Genomic DNA, 16871 nt, shown 5'->3' with positions numbered 1-16871 from the left:
ATCGACATGGCAGCCACAGGACACCACGGCAAACAGCTGTAAGGTCTATGTGTCCACTGACATCAACCATGGGCCCACCTCAAAAGTGTGTATCATCAGAAAGATGCTGGAGCACAAGGGCCATGAGAATTCCCACTCTGAGAATGTGACAAACTGCATCCACCCAGACTTAGTCACATATATTGAGATCTTGTCTCTTCAATGCAAGGCATGCCACAAAATTGCCAACAGCACCATGAACTGGGCGAAGAGCAGGGGGTACACTGACATGGGGGACAGGAGATTCTTCCCATCTCTCGGGGAAATTCTGTACCTAAAGAATCGAATGAAGCCCCTGGACAGGCATCATGAAAACGACTCCTGGAGTGTTGACTCGCTTGTGAAACCAGACCTTCAAAAGGCAGAAAATATTGCAGTGTGGCAAGAATCTACTTTTTATGAACGCTTCATATTCTGGTGAGTATGGCAATAATGTGAAACCTAAACTTAAAGATATATACAGTTGAAGTCAAAAGTTTACATACACCTTACCAAATACATTTAAACTCAGCTTTTCACAATTCCTGACATTTAATCCAAGTAAAAATTCCGTCTTAGGTCAGTTAGGATCACCACTTTATTTTAAGAATGTGAATTGTCAGAATAATAGTAGAGAATGATTCATTTCAGCTTTCATTTCTTTCATCACATTCCCAGTGGGTCAGAAGTTTACATACACTCAATTTGTATTTGGTAGCATTGCCTTTAAATTGTTTAACTTGGGGCAAACGTTTCGGGTAGCCTTCCACAAGCTTCCCACAATAAGTTGGGTGAATTTTGGCCCATTCCTCCTGATAGATCTGGTGTAACTGAGTCAGGTTTGTAGGCCTCCTTGTTCACACACGCCTTTTCAATTCTGCCCACACATTTTCTATAGGATTGAGGTCAGTGCTTTGTGATGGCCACTCCAATACCATGACTCTGTTGTCCTTAAGCCATTTTGCCACAACTTTGGAAGTATGGTCGGGGTCATTGTCTATTTGGAAGACCCATTTGCAACCAAGCTTTAACTTCCTGACTGATGTCTTGAGATGTTGCTTCAATATAATCACATAATTTTGCTTCTTCATGATGCCATCTATTTTGTGAAGTGCACCAGTCCCTCCTGCAGCAAAGCACCCCCACATCATGATGCTGCCACCCCCGTGCTTCACGGTTGGGATGGTGTTCTTCGGCATGCAAGCCTCCCCCTTTCTCCTCCAAACATAACGATGGTCATTATGGCCAAACAGTTCTATTTTTGTTTCATCAAACCAGAGGACATTTCTCCAAAAAGTACAATCTTTGTCCCAATGTGCAGTTGCAAACCGTAGTCTGGCTTTTTTATGGCGGTTTTGGAGCAGTGGCTTCTTCCATGCTGAGCGGCCTTTCAGGTTATGTTGATATAGGACTTGTTTTACTGTGGATATAAATACTTTTGAACCCGTTTCCACCAGCATCTTCACAAGGTCCTTTGCTGTTAATCTGGGATTGATTTGCACTTTTCGCACCAAAGTACGTTCATCTCTAGGAGACAGAACGCGTCTCCTTCCTGAGCGATATGACGGCTGTGTGGTGTTTATACTTGCATACTATTGTTTGTACAGATGAACGTGGTACCTTCAGGCATTTGGAAATTGCTCCCAAGGATGAACCAGATTTGTGGAGGTCTACCATTTTCTTCTAAGGTCTTGGCACAGTTTGAAGGTAGGCCTTGAAATACATCCACAGGTACACCTCCAATTGACTCAAATGATGTCAATTTGCCTATCAGAAGCTTCTAAAGCCATGGCATAATTTTCTGGAATTTTTCAAGCTGTTTAAAGGCACAGTCAACTTAGTGTATGTAAACTTCTGACCCACTGGAATTGTGATACAGTGAGTTATAAGTGAAATAATCTGTCTGTAAACAATTGTTGGAAAAATGACTTGTGTTATGCACAAAGTAGATGTCCTAACCGACTTGCCAAAACTATAGTTTTTTAACAAGACATCTGTGGAGTGGTTAAAAAACGAGTTTTAATGACCCCAACCTAAGTGTATGTAAACTTCCGACTTCAACTGTATATCAATAATATTACAATGATATTTCAGGCCTCACAACTTATGTTTATGCAGTCTACGCACTAGTTGTCAGGGATGAAAGTGGGCATGGCTTCCAAGTAGCTACGTTCATCATCAGTGAATAGACCCAGCAAAACGTTGCTCATGACTTTGAGACAAGGTATTTGTACAGCTCCTCCTTGACAACTGTTTCTAGTGAATAACTATGACTTGCCATAACCAAGTCATTTTCTATAGTTTATGAATCTAAATTTAACATGTTATACCTCTTTTCTTTCTTATTGTTACAGTACATTTAGGGCCTTCATGATTTACAAAGATATGGAGGAGGTGGGGGCCATAAAGGAAGTCTTTCCAAATGCTCATGTTCTTCTGTGCTGGTTCCACATCCTGCAGGTAAAATATGATTGAAATTATGTTTGACCTAATAGATGTGTATAACATTTATGAAGTTTTTCTGGTAATAAGATAGACATTTCTTCAGAGGACTATATATTTTGAAGGCTGTAAACGGTTGGATTACCTCCAAAGACTCAGGAATAACAGGACAGGTTAACATCAAAGACAGGAGAAAAGTGATTGACTTCATGATCCAAGTGAAAAACCCACAATCAGTGAGTTGATGAGTGTTTATAAAAAAACACATGAAGGTATTTCGGGCTTCATTTAGTCAGATTAGGCAATTTGATAAATGACATTAAAGGCAAAATAATGTTATCACAGGAGATTATTACCTCATAAAAGTAGATTTGTGTAGCAACGAAACAGAACACACTACATACAACCCTCATGGGGGTAAAGCTCTCTCCTGAAAAGGAGAGCATATTCCAAACATGGAATGCTATGCAATGTCCTTTACAGGAAAATAATTATGAAAATAAAAACTGAAACATAAGGAGGATTTTAAAAAAACTAAACGACTAAAAAGCTTAAAAAGTTTGAAACTCTTTTATTTTTATTTTTATTTTTTTTTAAATATGTCCAGTTTCGGCCCCCTTCAGGTTCTCTGCCAGGCTATTCCAGAGGCCGGGGGCATAGTAACTAAAGTGCAAGAGGACCAGAGGGATCTACTGGGTACATAACTTAAAAGCATGTCTGACATGTACTGGGGTGAACAATCGTGGATTGACTTAAAAACCAATAGAATAATCTTAAAATGAATTCTAAAACTCAGACCTTAAAACCAATGTAATGTGTGCTCTTCGTCTGGTCTTTATTAGTACCCATGCTGCAGCATTCTGTAAGTTTTGCAGTTGACCAATGGCTTTCTTGGGTAGACCAGAGAGGATAGCATTACAGTAGTCAAGCCTGCTAGTAATAAAAGCATGGATGAGTCTTTCTGTATCAGCTGGAGAAAGAAACAGACGCACCTTGGCAATGCTCCTCAGGTGGTAAAACGCCATTTGATCACATTCCTAATGTGTGTTTTGAAATTCAGTTCAGAATCTAAAATAACACCAAGGTTTTTTGCCTGGTGTTTTATCTTTATTGCCCGTAAATTAAAATGTGCGGACAGATTCTCTCTCTGTGCTTAAGCTCCAACAATAAGTACCTGATCTTGTCTTGCTTTAGCTGGAGGAAGTTGTGAGCCATCCAAGTATTTAAATCACTAATATAGTCTAATAGTTTATCCGTGGAGCTAAAATCCTCTAGTGACACAGAAAATGTCAACTTGTATCGTCTGCGTAGCAGTGAAAATTAATGCTGTGCTTTATTATAAAGAGGTCAAGAGGTAACATATATAAACTGGGGTGCCGTTCCCTGTCACAGTTACATGGCAATGCCTTGCCTGTCCTTTGTTTGGTTTTTACATTCCAATTGATGTGCTAATCTGATGCTTATCTGAAAAAGAGATGGTTAAAGGGACAGGGCAGTAAAAAAAAAAATGTTTTGTGTTTTTCTGTGTTTCATATACACCTAGTGTACAAAACATTAGGAACACCTGCTCTTTCTATGACAGACTGACCAGGTGAATGCTATGATCCCTTATTGATGTAACCTGTTAAATCCACTTCAATCAGTGCAGAAGAAGGGGAGGAGACAGGTTAAAGAAGGATTTTTAAGCCTTCAGAGATGGATTGTGTATGTGTACTAGAGGTCGACCGATTATGCTTTTTCAACACCGATACCGATTATTGGAAGACCAAAAATGCTGGTACCGATTAATCGGACGATTATTATTATGATTTTTATATATATATACACAGCTCTGAAGTGACAACGATACTGAAGAGTCTGCTTAGGAGACAAATACTCTCAACTGTTTGAATAATAAAAATAGAGTTTAAGTTACCTGTGATGAATGCTGAAAACAAAAACTGTAATTTCTATATGCAGGAAATCCTATTTTAATAATGGGCATGGTAAGAATTGACTACCAAAGTGCGAGTCATAATTCCCATGACACCTTCTAGCAAAATCTGAAAAGCGGTTCCTTCATTTATTCCATAGGATATTTTTAGATGAACTTCAAATAAGGTCTGTGTTTGGTTTAGGCTTACACCACCTTGCCAATTTTATAACTGTGTAGATATCCATAGGATATAACTCTGATCAATATAAGCGAAGATCATTTTTTTTGTAGAGTGGATTTATGAAAATAAATTGACAAATGTCACCTAGTGAGATTTACACGGGTATCAAAACGCCAAGGCGGTTTAAGCACAAAACACAGACCTTAATTGAAGTAGATCAAGACATTCTCTATGGAAGACATGAACGGTAAAATAACGAAGGAACCCCTTTCAAGTTCAGCAGCAAGTTATTATAGGAATTATGGCGCGTCGACTATTTCTCTCTAAACCATATACCTTTGACTACTACGAGCCTGCTGCTGCCTACCACCGCTCAGTCAGACTGCTCTATCAAATATCAAATCATAGACTTAACTATAATATAATAAACCTTAGGTCATTAATATGGTCAAATCCGGAAACTATCATCTCGAAAACATTATTCTTTCAGTGACATACGGAACCGTTCCGTATTTTATCTAACGGGTGGCATCCATAAGTCTAAATATTCCTGTTACATCGCACAACTTACAATGTTATTTCATAGTTCCGTAAAATTCTGGCAAATTAGTTCACAACGAGCCAGATTCTGTATACCCTGATTCTGCGTGCAACGAACGCAAGAGAACTGACACAATTTCACCTGGTTAATATTGCCTGCTAACCTGGATTTATTTGAGCTAAATATGCAGGTTTAAAAATATATACTTCTGTGTATTGATTTTAAGAAAGGCATTCATGTTTATGGTTAGGTACAGTCGTGCAACGATTGTGCTTTTTTTCCCCCGCAAATGCGCTTTTGTTAAATCATTTGGCGAAGTCTGCTGTCTTTGTTAGGAAGAAATAGTCTTGTTAGGAAGAAATAGTCTTCACAGTTCGCAACAAGCCAGGCGGCCCAAACTGCTGCATATACTCTGACTCTGTTTGCAAGAGAAGTGACACATTTTCCCTAGTTAAAAGAAATTCATGTTAGCAGGCAATATTAACTAAATATGCAGGTTTAAAAATATATACTTGTGTATTGATTTTAAGAAAGACTGATGTTTATGGTTAGGTACACGTCGGAGCAAAGACGGTCCTTTTTCGCGAATGCGCACCACATCGATTATATGCAAAGCAGGACAGGCTAGATAAACTAGTAATATCATCAACCATGTGTAGTTAACTAGTGTTTATGATTGATTGATTGTTTTTTTATAAGATAAGTTTAATGCTAGCTAGCAACTTACCTTGGCAACGTAAAGCAGGTGGTTAGAGCGTTGGGCTAGTTAACGTAAGGTTGCATCCCCAAGCTGACAAGGTAAAAATCTGTCGTTCTGCCCCTCAACAAGGCAGTTAACCCACCGTTCCTAGGCCGTCATTGAAAATAAGAATGTGTTCTTTAACTGACTTGCCTAGTTAAATAAAGGTTAAAAAAAAAAAACACACATTCTAAAAAAATATAAAAATGACAATTAAAAAAATAAATAAATAGGCAAATCGGTGGCCAAAAATACCGATTACCGATTGTTATGAAAACTTGAAATCGGCCCTAATTAATCGGCAGACCTCTAATGTGTACCATTCAGAGGGTGACTGGGCAAGACTAAAGATTCAAGTGCCTTTGAACGGGTATGGTAGTAGGAGCCAGGAGCACCGGTTTGAGTGTGTCAAGTACTGTAACGCTGCTTGGATTTTCACACGCAACAGTTTCCCTTGTGTATCAAGAATGGTCCACCATCCAAAGGACATCCAGCCAACTATTTATTTTTATTTCACCAGATAGGCCAGTTGAGAACATGTTCTCATTTACAACTGTGACCTGGCCAAGATAAAGCGACAAAAACAACACATAAACAAACGTACAGTCAATACAAAAATGTACAGTGTGTGCAAATAAATAGGCAATAAATAGGCCCTAGAGGTGAAAATAATTACAATTTAGCATTAATACTGGAGTGATAGATGTGCAGATGATGTGCAAGTAGAGATACTGGGGGGGCAAAAGAGCAAGAGGATAAGTAATAATATGGGGATGAGGTAGTCGGGTGTGCTATTTACAGATTGGCTGTGTACAGGTACAGTGATCGGTAAGCTGCTCTGACAGCTGATGTTTGGCGACGGATATGTAGTGAGGGCCAGCCAACGAGAGCATACAGGTCGCAGTGGTGGGTAGTATTTGGGACTTTGGTGATAAAACGGATGGCACTGTAATAGACTACATCCAATTTGCTGAGTAGAGTGTTGGGGGCTATTTTGTAAATGACATCGCCGAAGCCAAGGATCGGTAGGAAAGTCAGTTTTACGAGGGTATGTTTGGCAGCATGAGTGAAGGAGTCTTTGTTGCGAAATAGGAAGCCGATTCTAGATTTAATTTTGGATTGGAGATCCTTAATGTGAGTCTGGAAGGAGAGTTTACAGTCTAACCAGACTCCTAGGTATTTGTAGTTGTCCACATATTCTAGGTCAGAATCGTCCAGAGTAGTGATGCTAGACGGGCGGGCGGGTGCAGGCAGCAATCGGTTGAAGAGCATGCACTTAGTTTTACTAGCATTTAGAAGCAGTTGGAGGCCTCAGAAGGAGTGTTGTATGGCATTGAAGCTCGTTTGGAGGTTTGTTAGCACAGTCTCTAAAGAAGGGCCAGATGTATACAGAATGGTGTCGTCTGCGTAGAGGTGGATCAGAGAATCACCAGCAGCAAGAGCGACATCGTTGATATATACAGAGAAAAGAGTCGGCCCGAGAATTGGACCCTGTGGCACCCCCATAGAGACTGCCAGAGGTCCGGACAACAGGCCCTCCGATTTGACACACTGAACTCTGAGAAGTAGTTGGTGAGCCAGGCTAGGCAGTCATTTGAGAAGCCAAGGCTATTGAGTCTGCCGATAAGAATGCGGTGATTGACAGAGTCGAAAGCCTTGGCCACGTCGATTTAGACGGCTGCACAGTATTATCTTTTATTGATGGCGGTTATGATGTCCTTTATGACCTTGAGCGTGGCGCACCCATGGCCAGCTCGGAAACCAGATTGCATAGTGGAGAAGGTACGGTGGGATTCGAAATGGTCGGTGATCTGTATATTAACTTGGCTTTCGAAGATTTTAGAAAGGCAGGGCAGGATGGATATAGGTCTGTTACAGACCTTTGGGTCTAGAGTGTCTCCCCCTTTGAAGAGGGGGATGACCGCGGCAGCTTTTCAATCTTTGGGGATCTCAGACGACAACTGTGGGAAGCATTGAGGATTCCTGAGTGGCGCAGCGATCTAAGGCACTGCATCTCAGTGCTAGAGGCGTCACTACAGAACCTGGTTTGATTCCAGGCTGTATCACAACCGGCCGTGATTGGGAGTCCCATAGGGTGGCACACAATTGGCCCAGCGTCGTGTGGGTTAGGGTTTGGCTGGGGTAGCCGTCATTGTAAATAAGAATTTGTTCTTAACTGACTTGCCTCATTAAATAAAATCGAAGTCAACATGGGCCAGCTTTCGAAACCTTGTAAAGTCCATGCCCCGATGAATTGAGGTTGTTCTGAGGCCATATATATTGTATATTTCGACACTGAGGTTGGAATAATATAGTGAAAATTATTATAATGCCCTTTTAGTGTAAGAGCCGTTTGACCAGACTGCATGGAATTTCATCCTGCTTTGGTGGGATGGCGTTTCGGCCTAGTGACATCACCAGGCGGTAAATTAGTTAACAGACCAATAAGAAATAGAGTTCCAAACCTCTCAGACAAAAACACATTTTCAGTTTTCCCCTCCCCAATCAGACCACTCCGACAGTCCTTGCTAAATTCTTGCTTGATAAATCGCTCTTTGCTAAGAATTGTTTTGTTTCTTTTTTTACCATTTTAATTGAACACAATCACAGTAAGGTACTTCATATTTTACCCCAGGCCAGAACTGATTTGATTAGTAGATAAAAACAGCTGCATTGGACCTTTAACCAACCCCCTTAACCTAACCTTATTTTAACCAATTCGGAAATAGATCATGGTAGATCATGACTTGACCATTTATCTGCATAAATATCCCATATCATACATCTAACTCTCCATTTTACCACATCCAGCTCAGGTTTTATATAGGCCTACTCTGCTAACTCCTCCTGCCCCTCCTTCACTGACCTCACTCCCACTTGGACCCTCGACATATGGGAAAACAAAGGACAGAAATGTTGCCAGCATGTAAGAGCAATTAGAAATGTGTCTTATCCATAAGTAAATAGCCTGTGGCAGAGGTAAACAGCAATCCTGTTGCAGCACTCACGTGACAAATGGATTCAATATTCAAGTTAAGGCTATTGGAAACACATAACAAAACATAGCATGTATGACTAACTTTATTTTCACAGAGGGAACTTAATTTGTGGTGTCAGATACATCAAGGACACTTCAATTTAAAACACACATAGCGTATTTGTATCAAATATCTATTTTCATAGTGTGAATAGGTTTGATTGTAATAATACTCTAACATCATAGCTTAGGCTACATTTTATTATATAATAAGCCCCTTTTTTTATAGGGAAGGCGATGAGAGACAAGTATTTTAAGATAAGATAGGCCTAAAACTACTTTGTTCTGTTTTGGGCAGCCCTGCCATGGTATGCCAGCTGTTTCCCACCTGGATCTGAGGTGGCAGAGACAGGCAGTTGACACCGGAGGTGGTTGAACTCTTCTTCCAGTGGGGTAGTCTCCAATTGGCATTGATAGTCCAATGTGCAGACTATAAAGGGGCAATCAGAAGTTGCTACAGTACATACATATAATTAACTTATAAGTCCAAAAACGTATCCATTGATTATTGAAGAATATAACTTATAAATGACTCATGAGCTTAGTTCAACTGTCACACCCCATCAGAACACAAAGTACAAGCTTGTTTTACTCCAACGTTTGTAAACAAAGTAAATGTAAACAAACACTATATAGCCTCAAAACATGGTTAAAACTATACTTTTGATATCATGGATGGTCAGACCTTGCATCCATAGCGCTATCTATGAATCTGAGATCAGTTATATTTCTCCAGGCCCATCCCTCAGCTTTTCACCCTACCAGGGGCGAGGCAGACACTATGTTATTGTTTCTACTGCTGATTGACGTTAAGACAGGTCTTGGAATTATTTAAAAATATATATATATATATTTTAACCTTTAACTAGGCAAGTCACTTGACGGCCTACCCGTCATTGATGGAAACAAATGTAAAAATGGCATTAATATAATAACTAATACTTTTGTTTGCATGCCATACGTTACAATATTTCTGAATTAACATTTACCATTAGGTCGATTACCTATTACCTTTCATGATACTGGTGCGTGCTGTTTTATATGTAACGACATGCACACGTCATTGGAATAAAAGTGTACAGACATGTTGTACTTTCAGAGTAACACATCATCGACAGAGATACATTGTAGTTACTAGCTACCTTACTGATGTGTCTTCACTTTCTTCCAGTGTAAGTTACTGCTCAGTCTGTCAAAGTCGCCAGTTTTTTTCTTGATTTCATGAAGTGCAACGTGGCATACCAATGTGTGTATGTCTTTGACAATGTCAATGATGCAACTTACACTATTTTTGTATCTGAAAACAAGCAATTATACTCGTAAAACATATCTAATTCGTTAGCTAGCTTGCTTCATTTACATGTAGCGTAGCATTTAACTCGCTGTCAGTCAATCAAACTAGCTGGTTGGACGCGGCACTGCTGCAGGCAGACTGCTTCTCATCGAACGCGGAGGTGAAAGCGTTGCTGAGAGCCCATTGGCTATCGAACGGCCAATGGCGTGGGCTTGATGCCTTGGGCGCTTCCCCCCCTCCTCGAAACCAGTCCGGGCGTTGCTCAGATGGGCGTGACTGGAATTGTGTCTCTCGGACAACACTGCGCAGACGCATCAGGACAACTTCGTGAAGAAAGACGGATGCTGGGCGAACGCGGATGCCCAAAGTGAACCTCGAAAAGTCAACTGTGGACAGAATACAGAAGTGTGAGTAAATTGAGAGTCTTGCTCTGATACCATGAACTTTTGACCTGAATGGTGAGTCTCGCTGCCACAGATTAAACGGCCACCGGGAGTCTGACCGAGGTGGGGGACGTCATCGCATCAGCAGGTACAAGGCATAGCCTCCTAACAATCGGCGGAGTAAAAGTCATCGAGCTAAACGAAGGTACCCCAGCTGACCACCAAAATATATCCTGGTCACAATAGTGGTTATAAAGATCTAATCGATTTTCAAAATCCTTATCCAGGACCCCTGGGCTTCAGCCTCCCCAGCCACTGGTTAGTTAATGTTAGCTAACAAGCTAACCTATCTATACTGAACAAAAATAAACGCAACAATTAACGATTTTACTGAGTTACAGTTCATATAAGGAAATCAATCAATTGAAATAAATTAGGACTTAATCTATGAATTTCACTTGACTGGGGATACAGATATGCATCCGTTGGTCACAGAAATTAAAGAAAAAGGTAGGGGCGTGGATCAGAAAACCAGTCAGTATTTGGTGTGACCACCATTTCCCTCATGCAGCAAGATACATCACCTTCACATAGGGTTGATGAGGCTGGGGATTGTGGCCTGTGGAATGTTGTCCCACTTCTCTTCAATTGCTGTGCGAAGTTGCTGATGTTGACGGTAACTGTCGTACACATCGATCCAGAGAATCCCAAATGTGCTCAATGACTGACATGTCTGGTGAGTATTTGGGCCATGGAATAATTGGGACATTTTCAGCTTCCAGGAATTGTGTATAGATCCATGCCATTATCATGCTAAAACATGAGGTGATGTCGGCAGATGAATAGCAGGACAATGAGCCTAAGGATCCTGTCACAGTATCTGTGCATTGAAATTGCTATCGATAAAATGCTATCGTTTGTTGTCCGTAGCCTATACCTGCCCATACCATAACCCCACCACGGGGCACTCTGTTTACAACGTTGACATCAGCAAACAGCTTGCCCACACGTCTTACACATCTTCTGCAGTTGTGAGGCTGGTTGGACGTACTGCCAAATTCTCTAAAATGACATTTGAGTCAGCTTATGGTAGAGAAATGAGCTTTCAATTCTCTGGCAACAGCTCTGGTGGACATTCCTGCAGTCAGCATGCCAGTTGCATGTTCCCTCAACTTGTGGCATTGTTGTGACAACTGCACATTTTAGTGGCCTTTTATTTCCCCAGCACAAGGTGCACCTGTGTAATAATGATGTCTAATCAGCTTCTTGATATGCCACACCTGTCAGGTGGATGGATTATCTTGGAAAAGGAGAAATCCTCACTAACAGGGATTAAACAAATTTGTGCACAACATTTGAGAGAAGTAAGCTTTTTGTGTGGATTTAAGATTTCTGGGATTTTTATTTCAGCTCATGAAACATGGGACCAACACTTACAGGTTGCGTTTATATATTTGTTCAGTCTAGGTGTGGTTCTGCCTAGCCCTAGGTCATGACTCTTAGTTCCGTTACACATTGTACGAAGGCGTCTTCTGTAGGGGGGAGTTTTGATAAGACCCCCGTCACTCGGTGTGAACATTGACAAGCATCGCATTCAGTAAGGTTTTGGAAGCATATGGAGCTCATCTTTCATATCAGCGAGAAATAATTTTCAGAAAACAAAAGGTTACATTTATACACACCTTGATAGGCTGGGGATTGGCTGGGGAGGTGTGCATAAGTAGCAGTGCTCCCACACTGCAATATCTCAATGTTACAGCACTTGTTTACCGAAAACAGACTGAAGACAAAAGGCGACCACCTGTGCTTATTAGCAATCTAGCATGCTCCGAACACCTGTGTGTAAACATAACTTGACATGTAGTTTGGTAGAATGGAAGCACCCATAGCTGTATGGAACTGTGCAAAACTTCTACAGTAAGTGTATGTTCTTTATCTGAAGGATTGTTTCTCGCTGATGAGAGATAAGGGCCATATCACAAGCGATGATTTGACGTTTCCAAACGTTAAAACACAGCATCGGGGTTGTAGTTCAAATAAGGCAGACGGGGAAAGCTGATGGCTGAGAACTGTAGGGAGTTTGAGAGCTATGGTTCTGCTTATGTCACACATGCATAAGTAGCAGTCTTTGCTGTTCTGTTATCAGCCATAGAACCATAGGTATGAATATCAAATTGTTTTAGAGAATAAGTTTCAACTAACCTGGCATTGGCGACACTATCCTCATTCTCGATTCGTCCAAACATGCATCTTCTAAAATGTCCAGTTGCAGGTGGTGCGTTTAGAATTTTGAAAATTCTCCATTGTTAAAATGAATAAATGTTTTTATCCATGAAGTAATCCAACAATGTGTACGGCGCCATCTTGTCTATTTCAAATCTTCTCTCACTGATTGAGACATGAGTGTCATTGTGACATGCAACACTTTGGGGTGGACCCATCTATCTCAATCAATACCAGGTTAGTTGAAAAACCTCTGGCAACGTTTTTTTATAGGCAAACCTGTAACTCGCAGTAATGGATACCAAAAATCTTTAAGACCAGATGTGATTTAACCAATCTGTAGCTAGTTGGACAGAGGAGCAGGTAGTCGTGGACGTTCAAAATCGTGCAATACATGTAGAAGTAAAACAACGTTTAGTCTCCATCGTACGTAATAATTCTAAAACATTTTCTGTGTTGCCAGGCAATAGCAGACACTACCACTGTGAGAGAAGAGTAGGACGACGTTGGGATGCTTGCGTGTCTGTGTGGTGCAGACCAGACATACAGTGAAGAGGAGTGGCAGCAATGTTGCCTGGTGTTGGTGTGTTTGGCACAGGGAGTACGGCACGGGTGCTAGTTCCATTGCTGCGGGGGGAAGGGTTTGAGGTACGTGCGCTCTGGGGCAGGAGCGAGGAGGAGGCAAGATCCCTGGCGCAGGAGCTGGGCATTCCGTTTCACACCAGCCAATCAGATGATGTCTTATTGCACCCTGATGTTGACCTGGTCTGCATCTACATCTCACCCCCACTCACACGGCAGATTGCCGTCAAAGCCCTGGGTAAGACAACACAAATACATGCATGCATGCATGCACGCTTGTACACACACACAGTTGGGTTCTATGGTGTCCAGCCCCACCCAGGAAGTGTGGCAGACTGGGGCTCTTTCCTGCCCCTGCCCCGTGGGAGAGTGTGGGTAATCACAGTAACAATCCTAGTGTTTACACCACAAACATTGGCACAATGCCTACACAACACTCAGCAAACACACAAAATACTCTTACTGTGCTTTCATAGCACACAAGTAATTGACGAGGCCGTAGGGAAGCAATGCTTCCACAAACTTACATAAACAGTACAGTCTCTGAACACTGATACTGGCTGCATTCCTCTTCTAATCTATCTGGACTCATTCCTCGCATACCTCCTTCCCCCCCATCTCTCTCCCTCTCCATGGCTGAGGCTCTCTCTTCCTCTTTCTCACTCTCTTTCACTGTATTCTGATTGATTTACAATAGTTGCCAATAAGCTTTAACTGAATCGTGAGTTTTGAGGTACTAGTAGGTTATGATGTCAGAGGAGGTGAATTGACTGTCTTATCTGGGTGAATTCCTGAGCGTTGACCTTAGCTTCCTGCTTAAGTTCCTGCTTCCTGAGAGTGTCTCCACCAACCGGCAGGTCCCTCCCTGCTCTGGGGGAGGGACATGCTCTTTGTGTGTGTGTGTGTGTGTGTGTGTGTGTGTGTGTGTGTGTGTGTGTGTGTGCGTGTGCGCGGCAGAGGGGTCTGGACAGTATGTTCTTCCTCCTTCTGTGTCGGTCGATTGGTGGAACCCCTTAGTTGGGTGGGGCTTTAAGGTCAGGGCTGAGGTTATATTTGCATATAGACACACACACAGTTAGTAAATAGTGCCACAACCTACATATACACATGGTGGTTGTTGAAGCATAGGTGTTTTCAGGAACATCTCTCTCTCTTTCTCTCTCAGGGATAGGTAAGAATGTGGTATGTGAGAAGGCTGCTACCGCTGTGGACGCATTCAAGATGGTGACTGCGGCGCGGTACTACCCCCAGTTGCTGAGCATTGTGGGTAATGCTCTGCGCTTCCTCCCAGCATTTGTAGCAATGCGGCAGCTGCTGGCAGAGGGATACGTGGGTGAGCTGCAGGTGTGTGACGCCCGTGTCTATGGCCCCAGTCTGCTCGATCAATCATACGGCTGGACCTGCGAGGAGCTGATGGGGGGTGGCGGGCTCCACACAGTTGGCTCTACCCTCGTGGACCTGCTGAGTCACCTGACGGGAGCACGGGCGATACGGGTGCATGGCCTTCTCCGGACGTTTGTGCGGCAGAATGGAGCAATCCGTGGGATCCGCCGCGTCACCAGTGATGACTTCTGTTTCTTCCAGATGCTGATGGGAGGGTCTGGTTCTGGACGAGGGACTGGGTCAGGAGTGTGCTGCACTGTGACTCTGAACTTCAACATGCCGGGGGCCTTTGTCCACGAGGTGATGGTTGTTGGGTCAGCAGGGAGGCTGGTTGCCAGGGGGACAGAGCTGTATGGGCAGCGCAATGGAGGGAACGGGGAGGAGCTGCTGCTAGGGGACAGCGGAGGGACAGGACAAGAGGTCAAGGATGTCCCCCTGCCACACCTGCGGGGGCTAGGCTCCATGGTTAAGGCTCTGAAAGATGCTTTCCAGGCACAGGAAGAGCGTCGGTCGTGGGCGCGGGGACCAGTTGCCATGGCGTCGACGTTTGAGGATGGGCTGTACGTGCAGACGGTGGTGGAGGCGGTGAAACGGTCAAGCCACAGCGGAGAGTGGGAAAGTGTGGAGGTCATGACACAGGAACCAGATCCCAACCAAAACCTGTGAGGCGCTGCAGAGAAACAAGAACTGAGTACTCGTTTATATACACACACTAATATAAATGACCTTCAGACAGCCTCTATGGCCTGTCCTGAGGAGACTGTCCCCTATCAACCACGACCCTGTGTCTGGCGACCTCTTCCGTGCATCAAGGCCACACTCAAAGCCACAGCATCCTGCCCTGCAAGAACCCACAGCCAGGCAGACTGGTGGGCACACCTTCTACTTGATGTGAACTCTTCTTCTCAGCAGTTTTTGTGTGTGCATGCCTGTGCGTTTTTTTAAATTTTCCAGCCAATCCGACCCTAGTTCACCCTAACCACACACATTCCTGTCAAATCAGTGAACACCTTGAAGGAGGAAGTGTTAAGTATTCACACTACAGTTTCTCACTGTGCCTCACTACTTCTGCTGATGTAAGAAATGTTTGGAGTTGTTTACATATGTCACAGATGAAATGAAGGATTATCTCTTATACATGTGTATTACACACAAACTGTTAATTTTAAAGAGTAACTTACTAACTCATGAATTTCATAAAAAATCTAACTTTACAACTTCTCGTAGAGTTTACAAGAAGATGCGTATCATCAGACTGCCATCACAGCAGAGTTACTCATATGCAACCGCCCTTGACTTTCAGTTATTATTTGATGTATGTTTTTGTATATTTTATTATATTGATTGTTGATCCCATGTTCCATATCAGCATCTCCTGCACTGCTAAAATGCTACTACAACCTCTGTGCTGTGTACAAGCCTGTGAATAGAATGTCTGACTATATGGTGGAAAGACTACTGTATTTATTTCATTTTTACTTTTGCGTTTTACTAAGAAAAGGCAGTTTTTTTTATTTAAGTAGGTGTTAAGGAAGTGGAAATGTGTCTAATAAGCTATAAGAAGTTTGTTAATGGATATTTATATTTTGTGTTAAGTTATCATTTCAGTTTTCCTTGGTGTTATCACTGTTACACACAATACCTGTGATTTTGTTTTCAGTGGAGGGGACAGAGGCTGTGAAAACACTGTGCCCTCTTGTTACTTCCCAAGTTAATAAATATATCAGTCTTATTGCTGCCTCCGTGCGTGTTTAATTTACTCAGAAGTGAGGATTTTGAAAAATTACTGATAAAATGTAAATGTGTAAAGTAATCCATATAACACAATGTTAATTGAATGATGGCTCCAATCTTCCCCTAGGAATTGGGGTCTCATTCAAATGTTGGATGTACAATTAGACCGACCAAAAGTGCACTGCATCACAATGTTGCTAATTTAGACGGGATAGGGGTTTCAATGAAGACTACAAATACGCTAGGTGGCAGCAAAACGCATGTTCGTGTGTCATTTTCCAGCATTCAAGCAACTAGCAACCACTTTAGGTGCCATGCATACGCTACACGATTTTGCCATGTTCTGCCGTTCCAGACAAATTTTCGTGATCGGGGTAAAATCCTCTGAATTTGGCATAG

The 16871-nt window shown here is 42.3% G+C and overlaps 1 protein-coding gene across 6 annotated transcripts; it reads left to right on the top strand.

Annotated features, from left to right (window-relative positions):
- Positions 1–10423: 10423 nt before the first annotated feature.
- LOC106587411 (glucose-fructose oxidoreductase domain-containing protein 2) lies at positions 10424–16470 on the top strand. 6 transcript variants are annotated; one of them, XM_014175772.2, is made up of 3 exons: positions 10424–10574; positions 13237–13593; positions 14521–16470. In XM_014175772.2, the coding sequence occupies exons 2-3, from the start codon at positions 13341–13343 to the stop codon at positions 15402–15404; spliced, it is 1137 nt and encodes a 378-aa protein (XP_014031247.1). In that variant the 5' UTR covers positions 10424–10574; positions 13237–13340; the 3' UTR covers positions 15405–16470. The 6 variants fall into 6 exon arrangements, with proteins under 6 accessions (XP_014031247.1, XP_014031246.1, XP_014031249.1 ...); XM_014175771.2 differs by having other exon boundaries at positions 10481–10755; XM_014175774.2 differs by having other exon boundaries at positions 10486–10698.
- The last annotated feature ends 401 nt before the right edge of the window (positions 16471–16871 follow it).

This window comes from Salmo salar, chromosome ssa26 (genome assembly GCF_905237065.1).
Source record: "Salmo salar chromosome ssa26, Ssal_v3.1, whole genome shotgun sequence".
Lineage (NCBI taxonomy): Eukaryota > Metazoa > Chordata > Actinopteri > Salmoniformes > Salmonidae > Salmo > Salmo salar.
Note: the sequence above shows the minus strand (reverse complement) of the source record. Positions and strands in the feature narration are given on the sequence as shown.

What these genes read in the sequence shown, in the direction of transcription:
- LOC106587411 (XM_014175772.2), top strand. Translation starts at nt 13,341, where the DNA reads ATGTTGCCTGGTGTTGGTGTGTTTGGCACAGGGAGTACGGCACGGGTG. An exon ending in GATTGCCGTCAAAGCCCTGG is followed by an intron (nt 13,594 to 14,520) that starts GTAAGACAACAC and finishes TTTCTCTCTCAG; the next exon opens with GGATAGGTAAGAATGTGGTA.